Here is a 24,825-nt window from a genome sequence, read left to right as displayed (position 1 = left end):
GTCCTATAATCTGTACCACTGTAAGGTGCATTTATTTAAACTCTTTGGTATCAAACATTTAGAGAAGAGCTAACAAATCTCCTCCTGAAACTATTTCAAAAAATTGCAGAGGAAGGGATACTCCCAAACTCATTCGATGAGGCCACCATCACCCTGGTACAAAAACCAGACAAATATTCCACAAAAAAAGAAAACTACAGGCCAATTACACTGATGAACATCGATGCAAAAATCCTCAACAAAATACTAGCAAACCGCATCCAACAATACATTAAAAGGATTGCACATCAAGATCAAGTGGGATTTATCCCAGGGATGCAAGGGTTCTTCAATATCCGCAAATCCATCAGTGTGATACACCACATTGACAAACTGAAGAATAAAAACCATATGATCCTCTCAATAGACATGAAAAAAGCCTTTGACAAAATCCAACACCCATTTCTGATAAAAACCCTTCAGAAAGTGGGCATAACGGGAACCTACCTCAACATGATAAAGGCCATATATGACAAACCCACAGCGAACATCATTCTCAATGGTGAAAAGCTGGAAAAATTCCCGCTGAGATCAGGAACAAGACAAGGATGTCCGCTCTCGCCACTACTATTCAACATAGTTCTGGAAGTCCTAGCCACAGCAATCAGAGAAGTAAAAGAAATAAAAGGAATCCAAATTGGAAAGGAAGAAGTAAAACTATCACTATTTGCAGATGACATACTATACCTAGAGAATCCTAAAGACTCTACGAGAAAACTGTTAGAGCTCATCCATGAATTTGGCAAAGCTGCAGGATACAAAATCAATACACAGAAATCGATAGCATTTCTGTATACTAACAATGAAAAAGCAGAAAAGGAAATTAGAGAAGCAATCCCATTTACCATTGCACCCAAAAGAATAAAATACCTAGGAGTAAACCTACCTAAAGAGACAAAAGACCTGTACGCTGAAAATTATAGACCCTGATGAAAGAAATCAAAGATGACACAAATAGATGGAAAGATATACCATGCTCGTGGATTGGAAGAGTTAATACTATCAAAATGGCTATATTACCTAAGGCAATCTACAGATTCAATGCAATCCCTATCTAACTACTGAGGACATTTTTCACAGAACTCGAACAAGATATTTTAAAGTTTGTTTGGAAACACAAAAGACCCAGAATAGCCAAAGACATCCTAAAGAAGAAAAAGGGAGCTGGAGGAATCAGGCTCCCGGACTTCAGACTATACTACAAAGCAACAGTCATCAAAACTGCATGGTACTGGCACAAAGACAGAAATATAGATCAGTGGAACAGGATAGAAAGCCCAGAATTAAATCCACGCACCTACAGCTAACTCATCTATGACAAAGGAGGCAAGAATATACAATGGAGAAAGGACAGCTTGTTCAATAAGTGGTGCTGGGAAAACTGGACAGCCACATGGAAAAGAATGAAATTAGAACACTCCCTAACACCACACACAAAAATAAACTCAAAATGGATGAAAGACCTAGATTTAAGACCAGACACTATAAAACTCTTAGAGGAAAACACAGGCCAAACACTCTCTGACATAAACGACAGCAACATCTTCTCAGATCCACCTCTTAGAGTATTGACAGTAAAAACAAAAATAAACAAATGGGACCTAAGCAAACTGAAAAGTTTCTGCACAGCAAAGGAAACCCTAAACAACACAAAAAGACAACCCACAGAATGGGAGAAAATCTTTGCAAGTGAATCAACTGACAAGGGATTCATCTCCAAAATTTATAAACACCTTCTGCAGCTCCATACCAAAAAAACAAACAACCCCATCCAAAAATGGGCAGAAGATCTAAACAGACAGTTCTCCAAAGAAGACACACAGATGGCCAAAAACACATGAAAAGATGTTCAACAGCACTGATTATTAGAGAAATGCAAATCAAAACCACGATGAGGTACCTACCACCTGACACCAGCCAGAATGGCCATCATCAAAAAGTCTACAAACAACAAGTGCTGGAGAGGGTGTGGAGAAAAAGGAACCCTATGACACTGTTGGTGCGATTGTCAATTGGTGCAACCAATGTGGAAAGCAGTATGGAGATTCCTCAGAAAACTAAACATAGAACTACCATGTGACCCAGCAATCCTACTCCTGGGCATCTACCCAGAGAAAACCACAACTCGCAAAGACACATATACTCCAGTGTTCACTGCAGCACGATTTGTAATAGCCAAGACATGGAAACAACCTAAATGTCCATCGACAGAGGCGTGGATCAAGATGTGGTACATATACACAATGGAATATTACTCAGCCATTAAAAAGAACGAAATACCAGCATTTTTTGCAACATGGATGGACCTAGAAATGATCATGCTAAGTGAAGTCAGCCATACAATGAGACATCCACATCAAATGCTTTCACTGACATGTGGAATCTGAAAAAAGGACAGAATGAACTTTGCAGAACAGATGCTGACTCACAGACATTGAAAAACTTATGGTCTCTGGAGGAGACAGTTCAGGGGGTGGGGGATGTGCTTGGGCTGTGGGATGGAAATCCTGTGAAAATGGATTGTTATGATCATTATACAACTATAGATGTGATAAATTCATTTGAGCAATTAAAAAAATAAATAATAGAAAAAAAATAAACTCTTTGGTAGGTGATAGATAAAACCAAAGAAGAAATTCCCACTTCAACTTTACCTAAGTATAAACATTTAGAATGAGGCACATTTTTATACACCAACAAAGAAAACTATAACTTAAAAAGATTAGTGGGAATATATTTAAGTAACACAATAATTCCTAACTAAAGGATTTTTCTAAGTAATACGGAAGGAGAAACAAAACAATATTTGAGGTGGAAACTACAGGAAAAATATGTCAAAAAACAAAATGTGAGCCTCAAAATAGAAATTTTACTATTACTGGCCACTGTAATGCCCACGACCTAAACAAAAAACTACAAGACTCCAGCAAAGTTTGTGTAGTTTAATTGTATGAGCCAAATTGTATCATGTGCCTCCAAACAATGCGGAGGACTGCGTTTTTTTTTTGGGAAAAAAGGTGAATTCTTCAGACAGCCCTAGATGCTGAGGTCCATCTTTAAATAGATGCATTTTGTATCAGGAATGTCTACACAGCAGAGAGATTCATCTAGAGACCACGCATTTTTAAGTCAGTGCTCTCCCAGGAGAACTCTGCCTAGCTCTGGACAGGAGTTCGACTGGCATGGCTGCTGGCTTCTTCTTAGAACCCAATCTGACATACGCCACAGAAAAGACAGGAAGGTCATGGATCTCAAAACTGCACAAAAACCTTGAAAAACTCTGGGGAGACAGAGGTTGGTGAGGGCCCTGTGCATGTCACGGAGAAGCACTGTGATTTTCCGGGGGTGGGGCAGGGTATTGCAGAGCCCACGGTGCAGCCCTAGAAGCTGCCCCACTCGCTTTGGCTTTCTCCCTAGTCAGTTCTTCCAGCTGTACCCCGACAGTTCGGAGCCTATGATTTTCATAGGCCTCCAGTGAAAAACCAGTGTGTCACTTCCTTACTATTAAAGGGAAAAATGAGAAACAAACTCTGAAGGGGGGAAATGACAAAGAAAAAAAAGCACAGACAACATGATTGTTTCTGTGTGTGTGTGCTTCCTTCCCTCCCTCTCACACACACACACTTAGGCCGATGGTGAAGATAAATCCAAATAAAACAAAATATATATAGGAGTTCCCATTGTGGCACAGCAGAAATGAATCCAACTAGGAACCGTGAGGTTGCAGGTTCAATCCCTGGCCTCGATCAGTAGGTTAAGGACCAGCGTTGCTGTGAGCTGTGGTGTAGGTCACAGATGCGGCTCAGATCTGGTGTTGCTATGGCTGTGGTGTAGGCTGGCAGCTGCAGCTCTGATTCAACCCCTAGCCTGGGAACCTCCATATGCCACACGTGTGACCCTAGAAACCAAAAAATTAAAAAAAAATATGTAAACAAACCAATCTTGTCAATTAGAGAATTTCAGATTGATCTGTAAAATGTCTGGCTGTGTTGTTCGTAGGAGTCATACCTAAAACACTTACATAGAAAGGTTTCAATAGGGATAGAACATGATCCATTAGAGGACATCACTAAATAAAGTTGGTAAAACATATTATGAACGTAAGGCTGTATAGATTTACCAATCAAAAGCATCATTAGTGAGAAAGGTGTTTATGTAATGATGAAGAAACCATACTGAATTTTTTGGACTGAACAACCTAGAAAGGGAAGAAGAGATGTGCTGAAGTCTGGCTTTTGTCAACTTCTGGTTTAGTTTTAGCTTTTGGAAAGTCAAATCGATAAATGGCTACTTCAAGATCATTTCTGGCAGCTGCAAACTTGTACAAGTCAAACACTATCAGTAAAATGAGAAAAATTAATGTCATTCAGACTTGTTAATGTATGAATATTTGCTTTTACTACCTGATGTGGGATAAAGGCCCTTAAACACACTCAACAGAATAAATAAAAAGGTAGCTACAAAAAACCACTATGTCTGGAAACCAAGACTGAGTCTTCAGATAACCCATAATTTTCTATTTCCAATAGTCCAAAAGTTTAATTTTGCAGTTCCCTCAAGGTGATCAAGATATGTTATGAAAGCACAGCTAATAAAATCCTCAACTATTACCTGATGTGTAATAAGGGCCCTTTAAATACACTCAGTGGTTTCTTGAAAGCTCTCATTTTGGAATCAACTTTTTCACTCTCTTCTGCTTTGGAAGTAGGTTCGGTTACATTACTCTAAAGATGAAAAAATATATATGAAGAAAAAGATAAAATGAGTTTCACACTGATAGCCAGTTCATTAGTTCAAAAAATAAAAATTGTAGTGATTCAATCCAAATTATAATCTTTAACGTAGGTTTATTATATCTAAATTATCTATATAGCATACAGTAAGATGATCATTAATATGTATTTGACTGCCCATTTTGTAACTAGGCCCCTATAAAAAGTATAACATGGTCTTTCCTTCCAGAATCTGTTTTACACTGTGGTATATTTATCCCTCTATCAAGCTCCTGATGACTCATAAAAAGATAACAAAATGTTCTTTAAAAGTGAAATAGAGGAAGTGTATCAAGGTAATGTTTTAAATTAATTACTTTTACTTTATTTTAGATGAAACAGTTTTTTGCAGGTTTGTTTCGCCATTTTATACAAAAGCAAGGAGACAGCCTTTTATATACTGCAGTGACACAGCTAGTGCCACCCTTCCTCTTTCCTTCTTCTCCATAGTGACAAAGCTGAATCCTTAACCACTAAGCCACCAGGGAACCCCCCTCTTTCTTTCTACATACTAAGATGTGGAAAGGCAGTGAGTTAAGTGAATCACCCAAAATCACATAGCGCATCTAGCGGTAGCACTGGGGCTGGGTCAAAGCGTTTGTCTCAATTTCATTTTATCATTCAAATTACCTTTTTAAGAAAAGCTGCTTGTTCTTCATTAGAAACTGTTTCTAAGGATTCTTTGCCATCACTTTCTAGATCTTCTTTACTCGAAGCTTCATCCTCGCTGGCAATGGGTCCATTTTCACACAAGGGTGTCTGGAAGTCATCATCTACTAGTGGTGGATAGCTATACTTGAAAGGATCCTGACAGAAAAGAATTTTTTAAGTCATAACTGGGAAAATACATACCACATATAACAGAAACAGTTTTTGTTAATATACACAAATCAACAATGTAATAACCCAACAAAACAAATAATAAAGGAATGACAGAGTTGACTGAAAAGAATGGACTGCCTTTTAAATCATAAAAACGATGTTCTACATCACTTACAATAAAAGAAATCCAACTTAATACCACGATATATTTCACCTGAGACTGGAAAAGTGTTTAAAAAGTGAGAATATGTGGTGTTGGCAAGGATGACTCAAGCATCCTCACACATGATTGGTAAAGTGGCACAATCTCTTTAGAGGGCAATTTGGTAACATCTAGCAAAACTTAAACTAAATATACCCATTGAACTAATGGTTTTCATTCTAGGAGTTTATCTTCTACAGATACTGCTGCACCCAGCTACCAAGAGTTAGGTATCAGGATATTCACTGCAGCGATGTTAGTAATGGCAAAAGATTAGAAAACAACTAATGGTCCTTCAAAAGAGAAAGCATTAAATAACAGACTGTTAGGTCCACATAATGGAATATTCTGCAATGGTTTAAAGAATCAGGCAGCTCCCTATCAATCAATATGGTATGACCAAAATTAATTATATACAAAAAAACACAATAGAATATACTATGTGGTATGTGACCATGATGAAAAAAAATAACAATAGATGGAATATCCCTAGAAGAAGAGAAAACTTAGATTCAGTGACTGCCTATAGGGAGTCTGTGGGCAGTGATCTGGGGAAGGAGATGTACTTTTCATTGAAGCATTCTACTTTTAAGTCTTTGGTATTATCTGCTTTAAAAAAATCATGTTGCTTGTATTACTTTTTGGGGAAAAATGTATGTTAAAGAATAGTAGTCCTACAGCTTGTTCAATAAGTGGTGCTGGGAAAACTGGACAGCCACATGGAAAAGAATGAAATTAGAACACTCCCTAACACCACACACAAAAATAAACTCAAAATGGATGAAAGACCTAGATTTAAGACCAGACACTATAAAACTCTTAGAGGAAAACACAGGCCAAACACTCTCTGACATAAACGACAGCAACATCTTCTCAGATCCACCTCTTAGAGTATTGACAGTAAAAACAAAAATAAACAAATGGGACCTAAGCAAACTGAAAGGTTTCTGCACAGCAAAGGAAACCCTAAACAACACAAAAAGACAACCCACAGAATGGGAGAAAATCTTTGCAAGTAAATCGACTGACAAGGGATTCATCTCCAAAATTTATAAACACCTTCTGCAGCTCCATACCAAAAAAACAAACAACCCCATCCAAAAATGGGCAGAAGATCTAAACAGACAATTCTCCAAAGAAGACATATGGATGGCCAAAAAACATATGAAAAGATGTTCAACATCACTGATTATTAGAGAAATGCAAATCAAAACCACGATGAGGTACCACCTGACACCAGCCAGAATGGCCATCATCAAAAAGTCTACAAACAACAAGTGCTGGAGAGGGTGTGGAGAAAAAGGAACCCTAGTACACTGTTGGTGGGATTATATTGGTGCAACTCTTGTGGAAAACAGCATGGAGATGCCTCTGAAAACTAAACATAGAACTACCATTTGACCCAGCAATCCCACTCCTGGGCATCTATCCAGAGAAAACCATGATTCCCAAAGACACATGTACTCTGATGTTCACTGCAGCACGATTTGCAACAGCCAAGACATGGAAACAACCTAAATGTCCATCAAGAGAGGAGTGGATCAAGAAGATGTGGTACATATACACAATGGAATATTACTCAGCCATTAAAAGGAACAAAATACCGGCATTTTTAGCAAAATGGATGGACCTAGAAATTATCATGCTAAGTGAAGTCAGCCATACACAATGAGACACCAACATCCAATGCTTTCACTGACATGTGGAATCTGAAAAATGGACAGACTGAACTTCTTTGCAGAACAGATGCTGACTCACAGACATTGAAAAACTTATGGTCTCTGGAGGAGACAGTTTGGGGGGTGGGGGGGATGTGCTTGGGCTGTGGGATGGAAATCCTGTGAAACTGGATTGTTATGATCATTATACAACTACAGATGTGATAAATTTATTGAGTAATAATAAAAAATAATAAAAAAAGAAAAAAGAAAAAGAATAGTAGTCCTACTACTATTTTAACTACAATCATGAGGGAATATACCTCTAACAACAGAGTAGGGACATAACTTTTTCCACCCCTAAAAATAATTTTTACTACATGCTATTAATTGTAAAATATAACAGTTCTATTGTCAAATTATTAAAGATGACAAATCAATCAAACTGCTATTTTAACTAAGGGTAGTGGTTGAAATGAACCATACTATGTTTTTCTAGGTTACAATGTGAAATATAAAGACTCAAAAGAGGAAAGTAACAAACTTCAAATCAAAAATGTTTGTTCAAGTATTTTCCAATGAAAGAAAAAAAATAAATAAAAGGACGTACCAAAACTTTGCATTTTACTAGTTCTGTGGGTCTAGCTGAATACAATTTCGCCAGTATCAAGTAGAATGTAGAAATCAAGTAACTGAAATATTACCAATCAAGTTAACCCAAAGCATACAAAATCCACAGGTTTCACAGCTTACAAACAAGCTACTATCTTGGCATTTTTCAAAGAACTGGGACAAAAAATTTCTAAAATTTACCTGAAAACACAAAAGACTCCGGATAGCCAAAGCAATCCTCAGAAGGAAAAATGGAGCTGGAGCAATCAGGCTCCCTGACTTCAGACTATACTACAAAGATATAGGCATCAAAACAATATGGTACTGGCACAAAAAAACAGAAATCTAGATCAATGTTAACAGGATAGTAAGCCCAGAAATTAACCATGCACCTATGGTCAACTAACCTATAACAAAGGAGGCAAGAATATATAATGAAGAAAAGACAGTCTCTTCAAGAAGTGGTGCTGGGAAAACTAGATAGCTACATGTAAAAGAATGAAAATGTGAATACTCTCTAACACCATACACAAAAATAAACTCAAAATGGATTAAAGACCTAAACATAAGGCCAGATACTATAAAACTCTTAGAGGAAAACATAGGAAGAACACACTATGACATAAATTGCCACAATATCTTTTCTGGTCTGCCTCCTAGAGTAATGCAAATAAAAAACAAAAATAAACAAATGGGACCTAATTAAACGTAAATGCTTTTGCACAGCAAGGGAAATCATAAACAAAATGAAAAAAACCCACAAACTGGAAGAAAATACTTGCAAATGAAGGGACTGACAAGGGATTAATGGCCAAAATATCCAAATAACTCATGTAGCTCATTATCGTAAAAATCAAATAACCCAAGTAAAAAATTGGCAGAATATTTAAATAGATATTTCTTCAAAGACAGACAGACGGCCAAAAAACACATCAAAAGATGCTTAAAGTCACTATTACAGAAATGCAAATCAAAACGACAATGAGGGATTGCCTTGCACCAGTCAGAATGGTCACCATCAAAAAAATCTACAAACAACAAATGCTGGAGAGGGTGTGGAGAAAAGGGAATCCCCTACAATGGTGGTGGGAATGTACATTGGTGTAACCCCTACGGAAAACAGTATGGAGGTTCCTCGAAGAGCTAAAAATAGAATTACAATATGATCTAGCAATTCCACTCCCGGGCATCTATTTACAGAAAACCATCATCTGAAGATACATTCACCCCAAAGTTCACTGCAGCACTATTCACAATAGCCAAGACATGGAAATAACTAAAATGTCCATTGACAGATAAATGGATAAAGATAATGTGGCACATATACCACAGTATTTTGTTCGTATACTCAGGCATAAAAAAAGGACAAAATAATGCCATTTGCAGCAACATAAAGGGACCTAGAAATTATCATACTGAAGTCAGAGAAAGACAAACATCATTTGAGATCACTTATATGTGGAATCTAAAAAAATGATAAAAATGAACTTATTTGGGAGTTCCCGTTGTGGCACAGTGGTTAACGAATCTGACTAGGAACCATGAGGTTGCGGGTTCGATCCCTGCCCTTGCTCAGTGGGTTAAGGATCCGGCGTTGCCATGAGCTGTGGTGTAGGTCGCAGACGCGGCTCGGATCCCGCGTTGCTGTGGCTCTGGCGTAGGCTGGCAGCTACAGCTCCGAATCGACCCCTAGCCTGGGAACCTCCATATGCCGTGGGAGCAGCCCAAGAAATGGCAAAAAGATAAAAGAAAAAAAAAATGAACTTATTTACAAAACACAAACAGACTCATAGTCTTCAAAACCAAACTTATGGTTAACAAAGGGGACAGGTGAGGGGGAGGGAAAGACTGGGGGTTTGGGCTTGGCATATGCACACTAATGGATATGCAATGGATGGTCAATGGAGATCTGCTGTAGAACACAGGGAACTCTACCCGATATTCTGATAAACTATACGGGAAAAACATCTGGAAAAGAATGGATATGTGTATATGTATAAATGAATCCCTTTGTTGTACAGCAGACATTATCACAACATTGTAAATCTATGTCAATAAAACTTAAAAAACAAAGTCATTATCTAAATTTTTCATTGTTATAGAGTGGTAAAATTTAACTCATATCTACCTACTCCTGGTCTCTTGTTTGTAAGTAGTGAGTTACTGATAGCATATATTATCTTTTATTATTTTAATTTATTTATTTTTTTGTCTTTTTGCCTTTTCTAGGCCTGCTCCGGTGGCATATGGAGGTTCCCAGGCTAGGGGTTGAATTGGAGCTGCAGCCACTGCCCTACGTCAGAGCCACAGCAACACGGGATCTGAGCCGTGTCTGCAACCTTCACCACAGCTCACGGCAACGCTGGATCCTTAACTCACTGAGCAAGGCCAGGGATCGAACCTGCAACCTCATGGTTCCTAGTTGGATTCGTTAACCACTGCACCACGACGGGAACTCCAGCATATATTATCTTTTAAATTAAAGACTGTATACCAGTAAACAAATGGAAGCAAAACTAAAGACACATCAAAAGGAAATAACCTACGTATATTCATTAAACAACTTATGGTTTATCTCTAGACACTGGCATACTATGCAGCCATAAACAAGACTCAGACAGCTTATCACATATTGATTTAGAATGATCTCTAAGACATGATATGAAGAAAAAAATCAGGATACACAACAGTATATAAATGCATTACTTGTTTAAAAGATGGGAGGGAGAAAGAATATATATATATATATATAATATATATATATATATTATAGCTGCTTATATACATATTACATATTTACTACAGCTGCTTACACAGGCAATACAGATCCCAGGAAATAAAAATAAATAAAACTGGGGGGGCGAGGACAGAGTGGTTGGCATAGCAGTAGAAAGACTTTTTACTCAGTACTTGCTTCTGAACACCATTCAGTTTAGAACCATGCTAAGACATGACCTGTTCAAAAATAAAAACTTAAAAATGTCTGTAACAATGCTTGTTATTTTAGGGTTATCAATGATTTTTTTAGGATGTTACTGCTTTTCCTTTTTCCTTGAGGAAAGAATGCAGCCTCATGTGCCATAACCCAGTCTTATTTTGTCTTTTTAGGGCCACACCTGTGGCACATAGAGGTTCCCAGGCTAGGGGTCCAATTGGAGCCACAGCTGCCGGCCTACACCACAGCCACAGCAACGCGGGATCTGAGCTGTGTCTGTGACCTACATCACAGCTCATGGCAACACCGGATCCTTAACCCCCTGAGCGACCTCATGGATCCTAGTCAGGTTCATTACCGCTGAGCCACGACGGGAACTCCCCCAGTCTTATTTTAGAAACAGGTTTTCAGTATTGTACTTACACTTCCGCCCATGTGAGGAGGCAGGTATTCTACACTGACATAGTCTTGGACATCATTTTTCGTTGTAAACTTCAACAAACTCACTGCTTCTGGACCAAGCCAGGATTTCACAATTTTGAAAGCAGCTAAAGAAAAAAACAGTCACTTCATTAAATTCCTTTCATTCTCTTTTTCAATTTACTTCCTGTATGTGCTAACCCAGGTCCTCTGAAATTAGGTTTGCGCTAAAATCTGTTAATATATATGTATTTTTCCATGGCATGATGCTTAATCCATATTCTCTATTCCCTGTAGACGTTTACACTTTGATTGTCCCTTATGGTTTTCAAATGTTCCAGGATGACTGAGGAAGATTAAATTACCCTGATGTTCATTAACCAACTTATCAGGGCTTGGCCTTTGCCCAATCCACCAGTGATCCCAACTCCTAAGATTTCCAGACAATGAATCAAACAGCATGTGATCCACTAACTGCACGATAGTATGGGAAGCTCACCTGGCTTCCGCTTTGGACAAACCGCCTGATCTGAAAAACCTTCTCAAAGGGGAAGTCAGGAAGAAAAAGTAGCAGCCCTCCTCATTAGATGTGTAAGCCAGGCCCAGACTTTCCTCCTAACCCTAGACTTCCATGTCTTTCTTTCAAGCCCTGCAGCTTGGAACTGTGAGCAACTTATGGAACCCGTAAGAACCAACTGTTACCAAACACGGTCGTTTACTCATTACAATCTTGTTCTGTCATGCCATTCTGATTAATACCTCATTTTTTAAACCCTGTTTTCACTATGACACTTTAAGCACATTTTTTTAATTTTCTTTTGAGGACCACACTTGGGCCATATGGAAGTTCCCAGGCTAGGGGTTGAATCAGAGCTGCAGCTGCTGGCCTACACCACAACCACAGCAACACAGGATCTGAATCACGTCTGCTACCTAAACCACAGCTCACAGCAACACTGGATCCCCAACCCACTGAAGGAGGCCAGGGATCGAACCCGCATCCTCATAGATCCTAGTCGGGTTCATTAACTGCTGAGCCACGAAGGGAACTCCTAAGCACATTTTAAAGAGAAATCCTGCATTAAATCTGCAAGAGCACTGATGATAAGTCAGGAAATAAAACATGATAAACATTAAATGGTAGTTCAGAAAACTGCATTTTTATTTTGGCTAATTATGCTTAGCTTTTTTTACATAACATTTACAGTTTCATTAATTTTCAATTAAAAAGTCTGAGTTGACATGTCTGAAGCTATGCTACTTGAATTTAATGGTGCTAAATCTGATTTTTTATGACAGCTTTATTGAGGTAAAATTTACATACCATAAAATCAACCCCTTTAAAGTGTACACATCAACGGGTTTTATTTAGTATGATCACAGAGTTGTGCACCTAACTCGCCACCACTATCTGATTTTAGAACATTTTCATCTCACCAAAAAGAAATCCGTACCCACTGGCAAGCTCTCCTCATCCTCCCTCTCTCATTCCCTAAGCAACCACTAATCTAGTTTCTGTCTTTATGGATTTGCCTTAGGCCATTCTGTCTAAATAGAATCATTCAATATGGTTTTTTTTCTTTTCTTACTGGCTTTGTTCATTCAGCATGATTTTAAGGTTCATCTCTGATGGAGCATGTTATCAATAATTCCTTTTTATGGCTGAATAATTTTCCACTTTATGGATATACATTTATCTATTCCATCAACTGATGAACTTTGGACTGCTTCCACTTCTATTATGAATAATGCTGCTATGAATATCTGTGTACAAGTCTTTGTGTAGACATATGCTTTCAATTCTCTTGGGGATATACCAAGGAGTGGAATTGGCCAGGTCTTATGGTAGTTCTCTGATTTTTTTGAGGAATTGCCAGTTTTTCCACAGGGGCTGCACCGTTTTGTATTCTCACCAGCAACGTATGAGGGTTCCAATTTCTCTATATCCTTACCAACACCTATTACTTTAGTCTGTCTTTTTTTTTTTTTGGCCATGCCTGTGTCATGTGGAAGTTTCTAGGCCAGGGATCAAACCTATGCAACAGCAGTAACCTGAGCTGCTACAGTGACAATGCCAGATCCTTAACCTGCTGTGCCAGAAGGGAACTCCTAGTCTGTCTTTTTGATTACAGCCATCCTCGTAGGTATGAAGTAGTACTCATTTGGTTTTGACTTGGTTTCTCTAATAACTTTTATGTGTTGCGCATCTTTTATGTGTTTGTTGCCCATCTTTTATGTGTTTGTTGCGCATCTTTTATGTGTTTGTTGCCCATGTGTACATCTTCTTTGGAAAAATTTCTCCAAAGAAGATGTACACATGGGCAACAAACACATGAAACAATGCTCAGCATCACTAATTATTAGAGAAATGCAAATCAAAACTACTATGAGGTGCCACCTCATACCAGTCAGAATGGCCATCAATAAAAAGTCAACAAATAACAAATGCTGGAGAGGGTATGGAGAAAAGGGAACTCTCCTACACTGTTGGTGGGAATGTAAATTGGTACAACCACTATGAAAAACAGTATGGAGGTACCTCAGAAAACTAAATATAGAGCTACCATATGACCCAGCAATCCCACTCTTGGAAATATATCTGGACAAAACTTCTTGAAAAAGACACATGTAACTGTATGTTAACTGCAGCACTATTCACAATAGCCAAGACATGGATGAATGGATTAAGATGTTGTATATATACACAATGGAATACTACTCAGCCATGAAAAAGAACAAAATAATGAATGCCATTTAGAGCAACATGGATGGAACTAGAGACTCTCATACCAAGTGAGGTAAGTAAGAAAGAGAAAGCCAAATTCCGTATGATACCATTTATATCTGGAATCTAATATTCGGTACAAATGTACCTTTCCACAGAAAAGAAACTCATGGACTTGGAGAACAGACTTGTGGTTGCCAAGGGGGAGGGGGAGAGAGTGGGATGGACTGGGAGCCTGGGGTTAATAAATGCAAACAATTGCATTTGGAGTGGATGAGCAATGAGATCGTGCTGTATAGCACAGAGAAACATATGCAATCACTTGTGATGGGGCACAATGGAGGATAATGTGAGAAAAAGAATATATATATTCCCATTGTGGCTCAGCGGAAACAAATCTGACTAGCATCCATGAGGACGCAGGTTCGATCCCTGGCCTCATTCAGTGGGTTAAGGATCCAGTGCTGCGGTGAGCTGTGGCGTAGGTTGCAGACGCGGCTTGGATCTGGCATCGCTGAGGCTGTGGCGTAGGCTGGCAGCTATAGCCCCAACTCGACCCCTAGCCTGGGAATCTCTATATGCTGCAGGTGCAGTCCTAAAAAGACCAAAATAAAAAAAATAAATAAATAAAAATAAAAATGTCTATTAAAGTCTTTTGCCCTTTTTAATTGCACCATTTGTCATCTTGTTGTACTATAAAAGCTATTTATATATTCTAGACCTAAGTCCGTCATCAAATGTCTGATTTGTAAATATTTTCTTCCATTCTGAGAGTTGTTTCTTACCTTCCTGATGGTAGCCCTTGAAACACAAAAATTTTAAATTTTAATGAAGTACAATACATCTTATATTTTTCTTTTGTTGCTTGTGTTTTTTGGTGTCACATCTCAGAAACCAGTGCCTACTCAAAGGTCAAAACATTTACCCCCATGGTTTTTTCTAATAGTTTTATAGTTTTAACTCTTAAGAAATCAGTGCCTACTCCAATGTCAAAACATTTACCTATGGTTTTTTCTAAAAGTTATATAGTTGTAACTGATCCATTTTGAGTTAACCTTCGTGTATGATGGGAGGTAAAGGTCCAACTTCAATCTTTCAAATGTGGATATTCAGTTGTCCCAGTACCATTTATTAAAAAGACTTATTTTTCTCCACTTAAATGGCCTTGGTACCACTGTCAACAAATCAATTAATCATTCATATGAGGGTTTACTTCTGGACTCTCAATTCTATTTTAGTGATCTATACATCTATTCTTATGTCTACACCACACCTTGATTACTATTGGCTTTAAAGAGAGTTTTAAAATCAAGAGGTGTGCACCCTTCATTTTCACTGTACGTATTCAAGATTATTTTTACTATTCTGAGTCTTGCATTTCCATATGAATTTAGGGACAAGCTTATCAACTTCTATTAAAAAAAAGGGGGGGAAATGGGGAGTTCCTGTCATGGCTCAGTGGTTAACGAATCCGACTAGGAACCATGAGGTTGCAGGTTTGATCCCTGGCCTCGCTCCGCGGGTGAAGGATCTGGCGTTGCTGTGAGCTGTGGTGTAGGTTGCAGACACGGCTCGGATCCTGCATTGCTGTGGCTCTGGCGGAGGCCGGCGGCTACAGCTCCGATTTGACCCCTAGCCTGGGAACCTCCATATGCCCTGGGAATAGCCCAAGAAATGGCAAAAAGACCAAAAAAAAAAAAGGCGGGGGGGGAGGTAGTAGGGATTTTGATGGGGACTGCATTGAATCTGTCCCATCAACTGGGAAAGCACTGCCATCTTGGCAATATTACAAGAGATGCATATTTGCCTTGGTCTTGCATTTCCTTCAATGGTGTTTTGTAGTTTTCAGTATACAGTCTTCAACTTCTTTTATTACTTTTATTCCTAAGTATTTTATTATTTGTAGCGCTATTATGAATGCAATTGTTTTTTAAATTTAATTTTTGGGAGTTCCCATTGTGGCTCAGTGGTTAATGAACCCGACTAGGATCTACGAGGATGTGGGTTTGATCCCTGGCCCTGCTCAGTGGGCTGGGGCTCTGGAGTTGCCATGAGCTGTGATGTACGTCACAGACGTAGCTGGGATCCTGCGTTGCTGTGCCTGTGGCGTAGGCTGTCAGATGCAGCTCTGATTTGACCCCTGGCCTGGGAACTTCCATATGCTGTGGGCTCAGCCCTAAAAGACCAAAAAAAAAAATCATGTTTGCATTATTCATTACCAGTATAGAAATATAGTTTCTTCTGTGTATGGATTTTGTATCCTGCTACCTTGCTGAACTTGTTTATTAGTTCTAATAGCTTTTTGTGTATGTGTCTATGTATTTAAAATTTTCTGCATAGATTATGTCACCTATAGGACTTCTTTTCCAATCTGGATGACTTTTCTTTTTCTTGATAAGTACCCTGGCAAAATAAGTGTTAAGAGCTGATAACCTTATCTTGCTCCTGAACTTAGGGGGGAAGGCATTCATTCTTTCTCTGCTGAGTATGATGTTAGCTGTGGTTTTTCACAGACGTAGGTTCTACACAGATGCTCTTTACTGGGCTGAGGAAATTCTCTTCTGTAAATAATTAACTTTACCCTAAGAAAGGTCTGGCCTTTGCCCTCAGCTTCTGGAGGTAAGCTTCATGCCTGTTGGAGTCTTTGTTTGTGTAGGGGCTTTGAGTCACATGGGAACAATACAGATTTAGGGTGGGGGCTGTGGGTCACACAGTTATCTGGAGACCTCTGGAGAGACTGGAGACTGAGATCGACCATGTGATAAACCAGTCAGACCTATGTAATGGAGCCCTGATAAAAACTCTGAATGCCAAGGCTTGGGTAAGCTTCCCTGGTTAGCAATACTCCATGAGCATTGTCACTTATAGCTGGTGGGAAAATAACACATTCCGTATCTGGTATTTCCTCGGATTCTGTCATGTTTTTTTCCCCTTGGCTGATTTTAATCTGAATCCTTTTCCTGTAATAAACTGTAACTATGAGTACAATAGCTTTTGGTGACTTCTGTGAGTCTAGTAAACTTGAGGGTGGTTTAGAAACCCCTTAAACTTACGGTTGGTGTGAGAAGTGAAGGTAGTCTTGTGTGAACTACTGTGGTCCCTCTAACTTTGAAGTTCTTCTAACTCTTTGCACCTTTTCTTCCTTCCTTCCTTTCTCTTTCTTTCTTTTGCTTTTTAGGGCTGCACCTACAGTATTTGGAGGTTCCCAGGCTAGGGGTCCAATTGGAGCTACAGATGCCAGCCACAGCCATAGCCATTCCAGATCCGAGCCATGTCTGCGACCTACAACACAGCTCATGGCAACACCAGATCCTTAATCCTCTGAGCGAGGCCAGGGACTGAACCCACGTCCTCATGGATCCTAGGTGGATTTGTTTCTGCTGCACCATGATGGGAACTACATCTTTTTTTTTTTTTGCTTTTTAGGGCCATACCCACGGCACATGGAGGTTCCCAGGCTACAGGTCCCATTGGAGCTACAGCTGCCAGCCTATACCACAGCCACACCAGATCCAAGCTGCGTCTGTGGCCTATACCACAGCTCACAGAAATGCCAGATCCTTAACCCACTGAGCAAGGTCAGGGATTGAACCCACATCCTCATAGATCCTAGTCGGGTACGTTAACTGCAGAGCCACCAAGGGAACTCCTGCACCTTCTTGGGTACTTTTATCATAAGAGTGTAATGGATTTCATCAAATGCTTTTTGTGTCTATTAGGACTTAATTTTTTTCCTTTAGGCTATTAATATGTTGCATAACTGGTTGCTTTTCATATGCTGAACCAACTTTGCATTCCTGAGATAAAATCCCACTTGGTCATGGCATATAATCCTTTTTATATACTCATAGGTTCAGTTTTAGTACTTTATTGAGGGCTGATACATAGATAATCATAAGGTATTGGTTTATAATTCTTCCTGTGATGTTTGTTTTTAGGGATATACTTGCCTCATAAAATGAGTTGGCAAGTGTTCTCTCTTTTTCTATTTTTTTGTTTTTATTTTTATTTTTTGTCTTTTGTCTTTTTAGGGCCACACCCATGGCATATGGAGGTTCCCAGGCTAGGGATCCAATTGGAGCTGTAGCCGCTGGCCTACACCACAGTCATAGCAATGTGGGATCCCAACTGCATCTGTGACCTACACCACAGCTCATGGCTACGCCGGATCCTTAACCTGCTGAGTGAGGCCAGGGATTGAACCTGCAACCTCATGATTCCTAATCATATTAGTTTCCACTGTGCCATGATAGGAACTCCTCGTCCTCTATTTTTTGGAAGAGTTTGAGAGGCATTGTTGTTGATTCTTCTTTATGTTTAGTAGAATTTACCAGTGAGGCCATTTTGGGTCTCGGCTTTTCATGTGTGAAGTTTTTTGATATCTAATTCAATTTCTTTTGTTATACTTCTATTCAGATTTCCTGAGTCCATTTTGCTAGTTTGTGTCTTTCTAGGAATTTGCCCGTTTCATCTAGCTTATCTAATTTCTTGGCATATAATTTTTTCAGTATTTCTTTAGTTCTTTAAATTTCCATAAAGTCAGAAGTGGTAAATCCTCATTCATTTCTGATTTTCATAATTTGAGTCTGTGTTTTTTTTTTTTTTTTTTTTTTTTGCTATTTCTTTGGGCCACTCCCACGGCATATGGAGGTTCCCAGGCTAGGGGTCGAATCGGAGCTGTAGCCACTGGCCTACGCCAGAACCACAACAATGCGGGATCTGAGCCAAGTCTGCAACCTACACCACAGCTCATGGCAACACCAGATCCTCAACCCACTGAGCAAGGGCAGGGACTGAACCCACAACCTCATGGTTCCTAGTCGGATTCGTTAACCACTGCGCCACGACGGGAACTCCTGAGTCTTTCTTTATTCTTCATAGTTTAGCTAAAGTTTCATCAATTTTGCCAAACTTTTCAAAGAACCAAGTTTTGATTTCATTGTTTTTCTCTACTGCTTTCTATGTAGAGACTTTGCAGCAAATGACTGCAAACACAAATGAAAGTGCATGTTCTGAAAATAACATTAAATTTATAAGGACATTAAAGTTGGTAGAGAAGGTTTTTTAATGGCTTAAAAATATTTTTTATTGAAAAATATATCATGACTGTCATAAGGATTATGTGACTACAGAGATTTGGATTAAATTTTAGATTTGTCCCATTTTCTTCCTCAACACCTGAAGTCCACGAGAAACCCTAGCCAAGGACTACATTCTGTGACATACCCCATCTGTGGGTGACAAACTGAGACCTCTGGCTATGGTTTTACCTGAATAGTTGAACATTTTAAAGCTGTTTTTAAAGAAGACTAATGAGTATCCCCAAAGCCTGGAGGTAGAAGGTTAGCCCAGTTGGCTTAGAAACAGCCTTTGCGTGTTCTAGCCCCAGCCTCTCAAGAATATACACCAAGTATAATATAAACATTTTTAAGAAAAAGCACAGAAATATGGCTAAATTAGCAAAGATAAAAAGCAATGAGATGTTTTGTGTTAGGAAAGTATAAGTAATATACTTACCATTCATGATCCAAGGCATATCAAAAATCACCATTTTTGCTGAAAGACGAAAAACGATTCATCAACTGCGACTTAGTACTGCAATAATATTATCACTTATACCTGGCCTAGCAAAAACTAGTAATCTAAATGGGACTAAAAACTGAGACTCAATTATAATTTCATGAAATGTGAGTATTGCTAGAACTAAACTAACTTCTCACATGGTGAGGGGGCCCACCTAAGAGGACAGCTGGTGTGAAATGAATAACGCACTATCACTGCCCTTTGGCAAATAAACTTTTCTTTTCTTCATTTATTGCTTTTGCTGTTTGCCAGAAAGGCACAAAAGAAAATAGTTAAGTGGGTAAGTGGGGACTCTGGATGAGGCATGTTGTATTAGTGCTAAAGTCCACTGAGCTTTAAAATGATTTCAATGTCTAATTTATGGTTTAAATTTTCTAGAGATTATACTGTTAAACCCACTCCGAGAGTTGCCCCTTCCATTTTTAATAAATCATTATGTTTTAAGAAACAAAAATTATTTTAGCTTTTCTTAATATTATGAGCCCCAGGAAGCCCATAATTCCAAAGTATACATAAGTATTATTTGCATACTTAGATGAAGTGTGAAAAAGAATGAGAAACCACAAAGGGGATTTTTGATATCAAATTCATTCTTCTATTCCAGATGAATCAAAATGTAATTTCCTTCTTCTCTGAACAGAGAACCTCCTGGAATGATTATATTAATGTAGGACAAGTGAAGTCCCAAAAGACCCACTTGTGGTATTTGCCAGGGGTATGCCCAGGCAGACCTGTGGGTTTCCATTTTTGGATGTCCCTGTTGCCTCTCTTCTCTCTTTTCACTTTCAACCCACTGAGTTTAAAAATATTTGACTGTTTATGTGGGATGGCATCTTGATTTCCCCTGGGAAAAAACATTACATAAGCCCCCCAAATCAAAAATGAATACATAAGATTTAGTTCTTCATTTAGGTAATTAACAGCAGAGTCACAATTAAAAACAAACTCCAAATGCCAGATTCAAATGTAGTGACACTAGTCAAGTGTTTCTTAATGACAATTTTAAAAGAGCAATTAAAAGCTCAGTGTACTTTATGTATGAGTATTGCTTACCACACAATATACCTACTGATACTGCTCATGTCTCTCACACGTAAGAAGTTCCAAATGATAAATATTTAAAATTAATTTTTCAATTGAAAAATTAGTAAAAATGGGATAATCTTGGTAATAAATGCTTTTAGGTCTTCTCATGTGCATGTGTATTACAGGATACCATATATACAGACTATAACTTAGAGTCTTAAAACAAACGGTAAAGGACAAAGATTATTTATGAAAAATTTCTCCTGTACCTTCTAGGATATGTACTTAAAACTTCTAGGAACACACTTAAGTTCTTCACCAGAAAACAACGTTTCAGGCGTTAAAGTCTCTAACAATATAAAGCTTCATAATTCTCAGACAATGCTCAGTTTCACTATATTTTTATAAAGGAATAAGTTACTTACAGAGGTATTTAGGGTAATAAACCTTAAAGCAGTTGATGATAAAGCGTACAAAGTCCATGTCCTAAAATAAAGATTATACATTTAAATCTTTCAGACTGTCCATATTGGAGAATTTTAAATTGCATATTTCTAAAGATGATAAATTATTAAATATAAATGAGACAATTATTAAATTCTTTAAGGAAATGAGATGCTTAAATCATTCATGTTACCTCAAACTAGTTAGGTATTTCAGGCTGCTAAGGTAATGTGGCATTGTAAAATGGAGCTAAAGAGCAACCCCCATAGAGAACTACTAAAAATCTCTTGAACAATTGAAGAAATATTAAAACAAGTAGAGAGTATACGACCTGACTACTTGGAATGATAATACATATGTATAGAAATTCTGATATATTTGCTTTTTATTGTATTTTGGGTTTTTTTGGTCGCCCCACGGCACATGGAGTTCCCAGGCCAGGGATCAGATTCCAGCCGCAGCTGTGACCTAAGCTGCACCTGTGGCAATGCTGGATCTTTAACCCACTGTGTGGGGTCAGGGACCGAACCTGTGTCCCAGTGCTCCCAAGACACCACCGATCCATTACTCCACAGTGGGAACTCCTATATTTGTTTTTAAAAACTAATTTCTACACCTTATAATAGCCTCAATAAAATATATTTTATTAATCTTTTATACAGTGGTTAATCTGATCCTATCGGCCTACTGTATCTACTTTACTTCTAGCTTCTTTTCTTTTGTATAGGGACCTAGAATAAGAATTAGCTTTTTTCGGTTTATATTTAAATGTTGTTCATTGATTTCACTTTCTGGGAGACCTTATAAACATAGCTGTTTGTTGGTTCTACTGCACTGAACACAGCAACATGAAATTAGATTATTATAAGGGTTACTATTCACATGGATCATTTCATTTCATGTGCTTCCACTGGCCATAGTCTGACTTACTGATCAGCCATTTTATAAACACTGTAGGATCAGAGACAACCAGGCAAAGTTAAACCTATCAATTATTACAAGGTGAGCTGTCCGAGAGAGGAGAGTCTATAAAGTTATTCCTAACATGGGAGTTATAGCATCTTTAGCTCTAGTAAACTGAAAATAAGCACCCTTAACTATCTTAGGTATTTACTATGGGATAAATCCTAGCATATAATAACACCTTTATAACTAACGATTATATCCATTGTACACAGAGTTTAATAACTTGTAGTTAAGTAAGAACCAAAAAAAATATCTCAAAACAGATACTTATATAAAGATTTGTTACCTAGTATATGATCTAAAAAGTCTTAAAAGCCTAAAAAGTCTTCATCCAATATTCTTATTTTCATCTTTTATTTAATTGAAAAACCTTGCTTATAAAATCCCAAGTTACTGCTAATTCAAGGTGATTTGACAGGTTGCCACTGATGTATGTATATTAGTGGGTACTACATAAAAAACTCCATGAAACTCATTGCTCCACATTCTGTGAGGATGTTTTCAAGGATGCTATTTATTATCTTGTAAAATGCCTTCCCTTTGAAGATCCATAAAAGACTTTGCTTCTACCTCAAGTATCAGGAATGGATACACTTCTCCTAAGACACTGGTTTGAAAGTATGTCCACTGAGTAATTTTAAATGATTCTATTTCTTTCAGGCAAGCTTAAAGCCAAATTAATGGCTCAATTCGAATAAATAATTAAAAAAAAGCTTTTGCCTTGCAATTTTTGTATACACCTTTAAAGGCCAACTTCAATCGTTTGTGAATTAGGAAGGTCATACATAAACATAATTCGGTAAAATTCTAGCATTTGAAACCATTACTGATTTTAATACTTACTAATGCAAATAAACCTTATTTATAAATTAAAGATAACAAAATAGTATATAGGTAGCTTAAAAATAATCAGACAGCTCAAATCAATTCTTTGCCTCTGTATCTGTCAATAAAATACATTAACATTTATGTTTTATGATTCTGGGTTAATAATTAGAAAACTAACATTAAAATATGTGGTCTCACTGCCTAAAAAAACCCCTCTAGCCTGTTTTTTGTTTGTGTTTTTGATGTCTAAAGTTTCCCTTTTGGAGGCTAGCTCTCACTGTGATATAACCCTGTTGCCTTTTTCATTTAACAAAAAAAGCTGTTTTCCAACATTATTACAAATTCTTTGGAAGCACCATTTTACATAGCTACACACACACACACACACACACCATCAATTAGATACATCATAATTAACCCCTTCACTGTGTTGATGCTTACTTTTTTTTCCTAATTTTTCACCATTTTAAATGACACTGAAAAAACATTTTGAAGTACAACACTTTTTCTGTACTCAGGTGTATTTCTTTAGAAGAGACTTCCAGAAGATAGTTACCAGGCAAAGAGTATGAATACAAACGCTTTAAGGTGATTAACATACTCTGCCAAGTGGATTTTCAAACAGATTTCAACACTGCCGCAGGCAGGTCTCCTGCTTTCAGAATTAGCCAAGGTTTGAGTGTTAGAAACAAGAGCTCTAATAAATGTGCCAACAAATCCCCATCACTGCTGAAGGGTTTGTAGGTACCACTGAAGTCACAAGGGCTCAAATTAAAGATTGGCAGGTTTTATTTACTTATTTATTTATTTTTGTCTTTTTTTTGCTATTTCTTGGGCTGCTCCCGCGGCATATGGAGATTCCCAGGCTAGGGGTTGAATCGGAGCCGTAGCCACCAGCCTACACCAGAGCCACAGCAACGCGGGATCCGAGCCGCGTCTGCAACCTGCACCACAGCTCACGGCAACGCCGGATTGTTAACCCACTGAGCAAGGGCAGGGACCGAACCCGCAACCTCATGGTTCCTAGTCGGATTCGTTAACCACTGCGCCACGATGGGAACTCCGGTTTTATTTATTTTTGAAGCTTGGCTTTATCACCTGAAGAAAACTGGTTTCCAAAGTGAACCAAATCAAACCGAAAACAAACCCAAACGAGCAAACAAAACCCCTCAACAAAACCGCAACGTGCTGGGTCATGCAAGAACTCAGGTGGACATTGAGCTCCGGCAAAACACCGGAGCTCAATGCAAGTAATGCTCCTCTGGGGAGCTTCATTCCCCATTTACTGGGAGGGGCAGGACAGGATATTAGCTCCGATAGAAAAGTGCACTGTTATCACATCTACTCATTTACCCTGCCAGCCTCGGCATCTTACTTCCACATCTCACCTATCAGACGAGAAACATTTCTAGGAAAGCTACCGTTTTGATGCTGAATCCTGAAGCACACTTAATTCTTTGCAAATCCTATTTCACGTCTGACTTCACTCACAATGCAGGGGGAACAAAATAAATCCCAAACATGACTTGGTGAGCTCAATTTTAGAGGAATGTTTGGTTGAGGGGTGGTGGCAGGGAGGAAAGAAAAAGGGAGGATGCCACGATAAACAATGATTCAGAATGAACAAAGAAGGCTTACTATGCTATTTATTCCAGTTTCTGACAGGTCAAACATCACTGTTACAGGCTTCCCATTTTCTCTCTTTGCATATCGTTCCAACCAGAATGCAATGAGCTTCTTTTTGTCCAGTATGGTCTTATGGTCTTTTATATGATACTTCACCCGGATCCAGA

The 24,825-nt window shown here is 38.3% G+C and overlaps 1 protein-coding gene across 3 annotated transcripts in view; it reads right to left on the bottom strand.

The window, feature by feature from the left end:
• Positions 1-24,825, bottom strand: part of MOSPD2 (motile sperm domain containing 2) — a 64,813-nt gene that overhangs the window by 13,791 nt on the left and 26,197 nt on the right. For all 3 annotated transcript variants that reach the window (XM_005673413.3, XM_013985901.2, NM_001195355.1), the window contains 6 exon segments: positions 24,671-24,825; positions 21,220-21,280; positions 19,703-19,741; positions 11,464-11,588; positions 5,442-5,618; positions 4,651-4,763 (listed from right to left, as the gene is read on the bottom strand). In XM_005673413.3, the coding sequence (XP_005673470.1) occupies positions 4,651-4,763; positions 5,442-5,618; positions 11,464-11,588; positions 19,703-19,741; positions 21,220-21,280; positions 24,671-24,825 (670 nt within the window).

Source organism: Sus scrofa, chromosome X (genome assembly GCF_000003025.6).
Source record: "Sus scrofa isolate TJ Tabasco breed Duroc chromosome X, Sscrofa11.1, whole genome shotgun sequence".
In the NCBI taxonomy this organism is placed as follows: Eukaryota; Metazoa; Chordata; class Mammalia; order Artiodactyla; family Suidae; genus Sus; species Sus scrofa.
The sequence above is the reverse complement of the archived record's forward strand: the minus strand, read 5'-3'. Positions and strand labels throughout refer to the sequence as shown.